Source organism: Oreochromis niloticus, linkage group LG7, assembly GCF_001858045.2.
Source record: "Oreochromis niloticus isolate F11D_XX linkage group LG7, O_niloticus_UMD_NMBU, whole genome shotgun sequence".
NCBI lineage: Eukaryota > Metazoa > Chordata > Actinopteri > Cichliformes > Cichlidae > Oreochromis > Oreochromis niloticus.
In genome coordinates, this window is record NC_031972.2 from 3916002 (window position 1) to 3926559 (window position 10558).

The 10558-nt window shown below is 41.1% G+C and overlaps 1 protein-coding gene across 6 annotated transcripts in view; it reads right to left on the reverse strand.

The window, feature by feature from the left end:
• Positions 1 to 10528, reverse strand: part of LOC100701796 (Golgi apparatus protein 1) — a 36092-nt gene extending 25564 nt beyond the window's left edge. For 4 of the 6 annotated variants that reach the window (XM_019360857.2, XM_005449260.4, XM_019360856.2 and 1 more), the window contains exon 1: positions 10156 to 10528. In XM_019360857.2, coding sequence (XP_019216402.1) covers positions 10156 to 10488 — 333 coding nt within the window. In that variant the 5' untranslated portion in view covers positions 10489 to 10528. The remainder of the gene's footprint in view (positions 1 to 10155) is intronic. The other 2 variants (XM_005449262.4, XM_013264980.3) reach the window with 1 other exon arrangement.
• Positions 10529 to 10558: the final 30 nt, after the last annotated feature.

The window sequence follows — 10558 nt, forward strand, 5'->3', positions numbered from 1 at the left end:
AAACCCCCTCCTTTACACGAACTCGGACCAAAGGTGGACTGAACAGCTAAACATCCCATCACACAGTTGCAGAACAAAATGTGAGTCATGTGGACATCTCTGCAGCTTTGTCTCTGATCGCTTCAAAAAGTGTTCACGTGCAGCTGACCTGAATCCGATTGTTCCATGAATCCATCTCTGAGTCTGCAGACTCGCTGGACATGCATTACAACTGTGATCTAACACCAGAGTAAATAAACCCTCCCCACTCCTCAGACACACCCATTCACATATTTGAGATGTTCAGCTTTTTTGTTTGCCAGCTTTAAGGCTCCGCTCGCCAAATGTGAGCAATCTCCTAAAGCTGCCTTCCCATTTAACAGCTGCAGCTAAATTAAACTTAATCAGCTCTCCTCCTTTTGTCTTGGGGAAGCTGGTGTGAGGCTGAGCTATAATTGGAAACGAGTGAGAGGAAGAGATAGGAGAAAAATGACATGATGTGAGAGAAAAGGAGAATCCTGAGGGGGGGGGTGGCCATTTCTGACACCACCTCAGTTATTTAGTTTAAATTCACATGCAAGACAACAGTGGGGAGGAAAGTAGTTGTTTACTAGAAACAAGAAAAAATAATGCTTAACTAAAACTCAACACATTTGCATACACTGCTGAGAGAAAACAAGAATCAGCAAAAGCAGGCTGTGCGTGAAGAAAGCGCAGCAGGAGAAAGTGTTACAAACGAAACCCTTCAGTGGACATGAGCCAACCAAGAAGAAAGCAAACAGATCGAAACAGTCAGCCTGAGCAAACAAGGAACTGCATCCTGTAAGCTGTGTGTGGTGGATTTTTATTGGCCAGTTAAAGATTAACCAGTGCAAACAACCACTTTAAAGTTTCAGCTGCTTCTTCAAGTTTTTAACCGGCTATCTGCAGAGGATGTGCACTCTTTTTTTTTTTCTAGACCAAACAGGCAGACAGAGTATTTGGGCCAGGAATGTGACTGATGTGTGCGTTACCACCACCTCCGATTTCACACAGAAAACACTGACACCTCATCACACAGTGAGGAGCAACAGAGAGCTTTAAAAACAGGAAATTGCACCTATTAAAATTTCCTTTGTCATGCTTCAGCCATAACTGTTGAAGAATTAGTTTTCTAAAAGCCAGAATAACACCACAATATTTACACAAAACTCGGTTCTTCTGCATTTACGCAGACCTCGGGAGTGTCACCGTGAAACCTCACCACCAGTAAAATCTGTAAACATTGACCAAAATAAAAATCATCATCACTATCATTAGGAAGAACAGGAAGTTGGGGGGTTTCAGGGAGTCTGTGTTGCAATACTCACTGAAAACTGCATTTCCTTGTTTGTGGCCATTAAGAAACAGATTCTACACAAAACCTGCAAAAAACCAGCACCTGAACTATTTAAAATGAGTTACAGGGTAAAAATAAACTGTACAATTTTATTTGAAATGTAAAAAGTTTCAGAGTCGTCCTTTTCTGTCACCAGGGAACATTTTTAACATCTGCCATTTGGCGAACTGCCCCCTTAAAAATTTCTAGAATGATGATTCAAAACACAATTTTATACTGTGCAAAAGTCTCAAGCCACTTTTTAATAAGCTGGTCTTAAGATATGGTTCTCCAAGACTTCTGAAGTTCTGTCAAAGTTGGACATTTTTCCATTTAATTTCAGTTCAGTCCTAGTACCTCGCCCTTTTCAGAGAAATGCCTGTTTTTGGTTTGATAAGTCGCTTAACCCAGGCCTTTGTATCATTCAAGCATTAAAAAAAGGCTCCTAACTCAAGGGATGAGCCAGTCTTATGTCTACATGTAAAAGACAATACAATCCTTTTTACTAGTTTCAATTCATTTTGTGAAGATTCACTGAAGGCAGATCACAAACGGTAACAAGTAAATGAACTGCTTCTTATATAGAACTTTTCTACTCTGAGCACTTTATACAACTTGTACATTCACACCAATTCGCACAAGCACTTTCTTCTAAGCTGTTTCCAAGTGCTTCCTATCTAACATTCACACACATTCATATTCTGATGGATGCATCGGAGAGCAACATGGGGTTAGTATCTTGCCCAAGGATACTTTGCATGCAGACTGGAATCAAACCACCAACCTTCCGGTTAGTAGGTGACCTGCTCTACCACCAGAGCGACAGCCAATAGCTACAGCTCTGAGTGGAAGGGTGGACATCACGTCAGATTACACAAGAACTGGACTGAAGATCAGTTGGAGCAATTAATCCAAACGTGACATTTTTGGTTAAACTGGTCAGGAGAGCGGTATAACAGTAAGTATCTACAGCAGGGGTGGGCAACTCCAGCCCTCGAGGGCCGGTGTCCTGCAGGTTTTAGATCTCACCCTGAATCAAATGATTAGTTCATTACCAGGCCTCTGGAGAACTTCAAGACATGTTGAGGAGGTAATTTAGCTGTTTGAATCGGCTGTGTTGGATCAAGGACACAGCTAAAACCTGCAGGACACCGGCCCTGGAGGCCTGGAGTTGCCCACCCCTGGTTTACAGCTTTCTATTAAACACAATGGAAACACTAACCAATACCACCAGGAATGCTTGCGATTGGTCACAGCTCCATTTTTAAACATCACGATGACCCCAAACACACTGTCAATGGAGTATACTTGGATAAAATCACATAGTGGAACAGTATCATTCATGGATTGTCCTCCCCAGAGCCTGGACGTCAACATTATTGAACCAGTGTGGGATCATTTTGACAGAGAACAGAACAAAAGACAGCCAACATCCAAAAAAAGAGATTTGAATGTCCTTTAAGAAGCCTGGAGATGTATTCATAAACACTGCTTAAAGAACAGGAAACTTTAGCCTCATGTGACTTCAAACTTTTTATCCAAATGGTCATTCTAGTGTTGACAGGAGACTATTGCCATTATTTCATGCTAAACACTGTTGTTCAATAAGAAATATGCAAAGTATGTAAGTGAGAATGGCTTTATTGTGAATCTGGTTGCATTAAAATGTCGTTCATGTGACCACAGAAAGTAGGAGAGAAGCCAACAGATGTTATTGTTGGCCACGTTAGCTGCTTACACTAAACACATATCCTTCTCTCTTCCTGTCATGTTGTCTTGAGCTGAAATAAACCCACCATAACAGATGGGAGGGGGGAGGGGGGCAGTAAAACCATACAGCTGTAAAGGAAATCCAAAAGTAAACGACAAAACAAGAGCAACAATGCAAAAAGAATGGATCTTTTATTTAAAATTTTTGATTTTAAATAAATTGCGCCATCGCTCCATTATATTTGTCATAAAACACGTGGCAGTGAAAACATTTGCAGAGGAGTGCTCCCTCATAAACACCAACATTCATCACGTCTACTTAAATATGACATCCTGATGCAGACAACAGTAGGAAACCGCAAAGCTTCTGATAACAAGCAGAGTGCTCGCTGCCTACACATTAACATGCACGTGTGTGTTCATAAAGATATTATCACTGGTGGTGTGAACACAACAGTAGGAAATATCATTTTCAGACAAATGTCAATGCTGAACCTGAAAGGAGCGTCGCAGAAACACCGGATGATGTTTCTTAGCAACCTTTTTCCTTCTTGGCTGAGGAACAAAATATCCACACAAAGTAAAACCTGCCCGCTTTGTTTGGGATAATCAAAGATCAGATTAAAGTAGCTGCACAGAGGCGGTAATTCAGTTTCAGAGTTGCTGAGGTATCACTGCTTTATTTGCCACTCCGACAGGTCCAATTACAGACCAGCTCCAAGAACATCGGTGAACTTTATTCCATTAGTCTGCTTTTTATTTGTGTTGCATTACAAACCCTGGAAGTAAATGGATATCTAAATCACATAAAGCTAGTGGTACTGTTAGGCCAATTATTGAGGCCAATATTCAGCATTTTTCTGCTTATTGATATTAAATCGACATTCCATCTTTGGCTGCATATCCAGGTCCATGCAAACACACTCACAGCTACCTCAGCCATTTATCTCCAGCCATTCTAGGTGGAGGACAAGGTGTTCCCAAACCAGGCAAGAGATGTAATCTCACCAGCATGTCCTGGATCCACCCTGGAACCTCCTCTCAATAGGATATGCCAGAAACACACCCGGGACATACCCGAGTCAGATGCCCAAAACACCAACTAGCTTTTAATATGGAGGAGTACTAGCTCTAACTTTGATGTCAAGTTGACGACATTGTTGTATCTGCCAGTTGAGCACCTTCTCAGTTTTTATAGCGTAGTGTTCACACAAAGTAAAACCTGCCCGCTTTGTTTGGGATAATCAAAGATCAGATTAAAGTAGCTGCACAGAGGCGGTAATTCAGTTTCTGAGGTATCACTGCTTTATTTGCTTTATTTACTTGTGTTGTGCCACCACAGCCGGGTTAAAGACGCTTGTGTTTTACCGTTGTTTAAATGATATGTCAGTATGGAAGCTGAATGATTCAAAGATTATAAAAGGGGGAAATATTGCAACAGTTTTATAAATTAGATTTTATGGAAAGAAACAAAAACTGCTCTCTGATGTGAGGATAGGAACGTGGACAGCTCTGTAGTACAGTGTTTGCATCACTGCTAATAAAATCTAATCCTGACTTTTTTTTAATTAATGAATTCAAAAATGCACTGATTGGATTCTGTGGAGCTTCTGATCTTTGCCAACTCATCAAACACAGCAATCCAGTTGTAAACATGGTTCCTGCAGCCTTAATGTGCTAATTAGTAATTATGGAGCTGGGCGGAGGAACAAGACGAGGCTCAGCGGACAGGCCGGAGCAGAGCCTTCGCTCTCTGGGGCCTCCGCCCTCTGGACTCCCTCTGCACCACGTACACAAAACCACAACCACCAGCAGCAGCCCTGACAGTGGGCAGGACGGAGACACAAAAATGCACCGAGTCTAAAAGCAGCTCTCAACCTCACTCTCACACCTGCAGAGTGCCAGCTGGGCCTTTCACACATGAGGTGGGCAGGCTACAGGGTATGCACGGTGGGCGTAGAGAGGCAAGATATCAGAACCCCCCTCCGCCACTGCCACCGCCCCCAAAAAAGCCCATTCTGACTGCGTTCATCTCGTAGCGTGAAAACAGCAGAACTGAGACTCACTGGGGGTTCGGGAGGCCGTCTTTCCCTCCTGTCATTTGCTTCGTCCGGTCAGCAGAGTGAGAACGGGACAAAAATATCCCTGCAAGAAATGACTGGGAAACCCAAAGTCTATCACAATGTCTGAGCACAGAAAACAAGGAGCTGACCAAAGAGGCTGGACCCTTGGTATGCCATCATATTTACAACACAAACTGTGCTGAACCAAAACTGATTTGTTTGCAGTTTTTAAAGAGATTAAATTTGCTTTTCAGCCCTGAAAATCTCATGTAGATATCTCCTGTCCTCATGAAGATATGAGTGTTCAAACATGATGAAAATAAAAGGCACCAAATACTGTGAAGGTAAAATTTTGCATTTTGCTTCTGATTCTAAGGGGGTCAGGTAGCACTCACTGATTTTCCATGATAGTACTGTGTTAATGCCCAAAAGCCTGCAGTATTTTATGTCTTTATGCTTACTTTTTTAATCTCTGAAACTTCACTTCGTCAATCACTTAATGATTTTCTCCCTTTTCCCTGTTAAACTGCAAAAATACTGCAGTAGTACACATGTAAGGCCCAACAAGCTTCATATTTTACAGTGAAGCATCTTGTAAAGCAACAGTGGGGAAATTCAGGCCTAAAAATAACATTTTCTACACAAGTAAACCTCCATAAACTGTCTTAGCCCACACATGGAGTCCTGAGCATTAATTTGACACAAACAACCCCCATCCCCTTCCAAAACAGAAGAAGTGAAGAACCAATCAGCTGGCATAGATGCACAAAGACATTATTCCAAGCAAAGATAGGTATTAACATTCACAGGAAGTCAGAGCAAACAAAACAAAACACTTCAGCTGAGATCAAACAAGCATCAAATCCTCTGACTGTGCGAGTTTGTGTGTGTAGCGGGTGGACAAAGACAAACTGTTTCATCTATTACATTAATTTAAGTCATGACCTTAAACACTGTTCTCAGTGACATTAAAAAGGAATGGAAAGGTCTTGATGCAAATTAAATAAAATCCTCCGGAAATCGCTGCAGACGGCGCCGAGACAGAAAATATCATCGACCTGCCGCCATTTAGAACAGCGAGGCCGCGTTTTTATTCCTTCCTCACTTCTCGTGTCGTTCTTATCTCTTCTCTTTTTATTTATTTTTAAACACGTTTTAAAATTTCTGGTATTTAATATACTTTTAAATTTCTGTCTGAAAACGTTAAGAAAGTGGCACTTTCTTAACGGAACACTTTTACATGTAAATGGCCTAAACAGTAGATTAATTGTTGACATAAGAATTTATGTTAAAATGCTGAACATGAGCAACAAGAAGACAACAACACCGCAGCCTTCTGGGTGAATGCAGGCCATCTGTACTGATTTTCAATATTAAAACTCTTTCATAAATTCATTTTTTACCATCTCACAAATCCTGTCCACTTAAAAATCTACTTATAAGCAGCTCGCTGCCCTATATTTTTTCGTAAGCAGGCTACAAAGGACTTCAGGATGACTTTTACCAGCCGAGAGGATGCAGTCTTGTGATTGTGAGTAAGCAGATAATGGCCACAGCGAGAGGACCCGTCTTAGTTGCTCTAAGCTGCTGTTGTAGCGTACAGAGAGAGGCCTCTGCCTGCTGCAGATCTGCTGAAGACAAACAGCTAATGAGCTAAGAGAAAGCGAGCAGCCAGAAGCTGCCACACCAACAGGTCTCTCATAAGGAGCTGTCGAATGAGCTTAAACAAAATCACCAGCAGCTGAAGTACACTTCCCTTAAAACAACTCTCTCTGGAACACACCTGGATGAAGATGAATTAAAGCGCCCATGAACGCGACTCGGTGCTAACAGTCTCTCAAATCAATCTGAAGCCACCACAAGTTCAACTACATCAACCTGATTCAGTTTAAACTAGAACCCTCTGCTGCAGCACTGGCAGCAAAGCTAAAGATCTCATTTATTAAAGATAATTTTAATGTTCATATAATTTTTATGATAACCAGTAAGATTTCTAAAAATAATGAACATTTAAGAGGCAATTTTACAGGTTTTATGAGTTTTATAAATGATTCAGACTCATTAGAGACTGTAAAACATTCAGTATAATATATAATCACAATATAATCACATTTTGATTGCTTGCCTTATGAAAAATGTGTCAAATGTGCCCAAAAATTACAGACCCAACTGTAAATAACTTAATTATTACAGGAGATGAGTATTAGGGAACATTTAATTAGGATGTCGCTTTAGCGGCACTAAAATAAAGAAGGACGAACAGACTGAACAGGGCAGCGCCTACATTTTAAAACTGACCACACAGCTCGAACACATTTCAATATTGTCGACCTCTGCCTCCAATTCCATCAAACCTACAGCCACTCTCCTTCATCCACGGTTCACCCTTCTCCACCTCTTACCTCCTCCGGCCTGAAACCTCCCCCTGACTGAATATTTAACCGATCCAACATTTATTTATATCTGACATCAATCTGATCCCAGCTCAAAAAGCTCGACTGAGCATCACGACAACAGGCCAGTGTTGTTGTTTTTATAGTTTTTTTGTATTATCTAATTATTTGAGGGGATTTGTGACAGCAATGATAAAAAAAAAAAAAAAGTGATATTTGTGAGGTAAATGTTTCTGCATTAATGTCCTTCAGATATCAAAATGTGGGTGGTAACATAAACAAATAGTGATGCTTGGACTTTGGTCTTTGCTTGGCACTATCCAAAAGATAAAACACACACACACACAAACACGCTTTTCAGTATTAGATGCTTTAAACTCATGTACTTTGACCTGGAGTTGTGGAAATTTAGATGTAAAACACGTGTTCATGTAGTTTTTCCATTTGTTAGGAGTGGTACTTTTCCAGCATGACTATAATAATGTGCTCATGCACTGATCGATGCATGAGGATGCAAGGAAAGGAAAGGAAACAAGGACAGTGAGAGGCTCTCACACTGAGCTGAAAAGAGACCAGACGTGTTATTTACCATTTTACCAATAAAAATAAATGCGTATTCTCAGATGCTTCATTTTTTACAGTGGTGTACAGTCAGGCTCCATGCAGAGGAACAAATATCTATGTGAAGGCAAAGCTCTGGATTTACCGATTATCTTCCTACTCTCTACAGCCACGAGCTGTGGGTAAAGACTAAAAGGATGAGACAGAGGACACAAGCAGCTGAAATGAGCTTCCTCTGAAAGGTGTCTGGTACTCACTATGACAAGGTACACAAAGGCAAGATATCCATATTTTTAAATGGACTTGAAAAGAATGTATTGGTAGATCTGCAGTTAAGTTAATTTCATAGGTGAGTAGGTTGGCAAATTAGGGCCTCGTGCTTTCCAGCTGCAGCATGTCCACTGTAATGAATAGTCCTTATGCCCCTTTTTTAAACTACTTTAAATTATGTACAATCAGAGCCAACAATTGCCTGGATAGCGAAAATATGTTAAAGTTAAAAAGCTCATAACGTTTTTTCTGCATATTGTATTATAAAGGCATACAGCTTCCTCTCAGAATGAAATAGAGATTTATTTGCAGGGAATAAACAGATGCCCACCTTTTCTCAAAGACCAAAGATGAGGAGATTTATTATTTATCCTAATTTTACTAAAACTATCATCCTACAGTCTATCCATAATCTCAATGTGTTTCCCTGATTAGACATCAATGCAGCTAGTCAAACCAGGTACCTTCCCTGTTTAACCAGGCCAGTCATTAAGGTCATCGAGTGTACATAATTCCAGCTGCTGTGATAATCTAAAAGAAAATAAAACTCTGTAAGAAAGGTTAACTGTTACGTTATCTTCATATTGATACATATATATAAAAATACATACACTTTTTAATTTATTTCTAGTAGAACTAAAGATAACATCACAATTTAATGTCTCACTCTATTGTTAACCATTTTTTGGTTCCTTTTCAGCACAAGCCTCCTCTGCTACTGCAAGAGCATGAAGGCTAGATTTAAATGACTTTTGTTGTTAAGGAAAAAAAAAAAAGAAAAAAAAGAAGGTTGTTCTTAGATTAGTGCACATCTAAGAACATCCCAAATGTTGCCTCTTGTGGTCAAAGCTGAAATCACATTTCCACGGGGTAATTACAAAAGGTACCTTTAACAGCGCCAAGTCAACACTCACAACCCCAAAACCACAGAGGGTCCGAATAACGGGGCTGCACAGGCAGGCCACCAACAGCCATCAGACAAAATAGGTCCTAACACTTCAGTCTGTCTCACGTCAATCTTTAACACATGACAACCGCACACTAGGTGGACAACACCCCTATCAATCACCATCGGGGTCTGAAGTTAAGAGTCAAAAATCTTAAAATCACCCAGCAGCAGGTTTGGTAACGTTATCTGGGTTAGCATCTCGCCAAGGCTACCAGAGCTAGCGACAACTGCTGCCGAACAGTTAACAGCTTTAATGTAAAGTCACTCGGTTTAAAAAGTTACCCGGTTACCCATCTGTCCACGTCACAGAGTGCCGCTGGGTTTCTGCGGACTGTTATACCAGCAAAGGAGCATTTTCTTTGATAATTTAACATTTAACCGCTAGCTAATCCGAAACATACGTGGTGTTTTAACTACTCCGTAGAGCACCAACAATCCACCAGTTTTAGCCCAATATTAAATCCCTATAGATACTCTGATCTAAGCTTATAGTTAATCTGTGTCGGCAATATATTCTGACAAATTCGGCCTGTTAATAGTCCAACTTTTATTTAAATGGTAACCAGTTTCTTTTTTTCTTATCCACGTCTCACTTTTCCAATTTGAAGCATTCAGGTGAGACACAGTTCCTTGCATTCCTGGCACTGTAGCACGCCGAATTGAAAACTAAACTTCAACGACTAAGAAAATGTTTTGAGTCCTCTCATGCACAGGGTGTTACATTAAAAACGATACAAAAAATCATAAATTGCTGTAATTTTGCCTGGCGTTTGGCGTGACGTTGTCTGGTTGCTAGCAGCTAGCTTTAGCTCGTTCTGCAGGCACACCCTGCATTTTTCTCCAGGATTAAAGCTACCATTCTCGCGAATATACCTCTTTCCTGTCCTGGAGACACTCCAACACCGCCAGGTTGTTGTTCCAGGAGTGTTTGGGGCAAAGCCGGGTCAGGTCGTCTCTGCACACCGCCTCCTCAGCCAACTTCCAGCCGGTAGAGCGCCTCCGAGACAGCGAGGCCCCAGCACCTTGGTTCCTCTCATCGACTCCAGGGTTCCCCGCAGCGAGCCCCAGACCTCCAACTTGGTTCTGCATTTTATCGACACCGGCAATAAGTTTCTTAATAGCATTGTTTTGAGCTTGAATCAGATGTACAAACAAAAAGATGCACATCAAGAGCAGGAGCAGAGGAACACGTATGCAGTCCGCCATCTTCACAGAGCCAGTCAGCCTGCTGCTGCCTTCAGGAGCTGTCGGAAATATGGGAACTGAGGATAAAGTT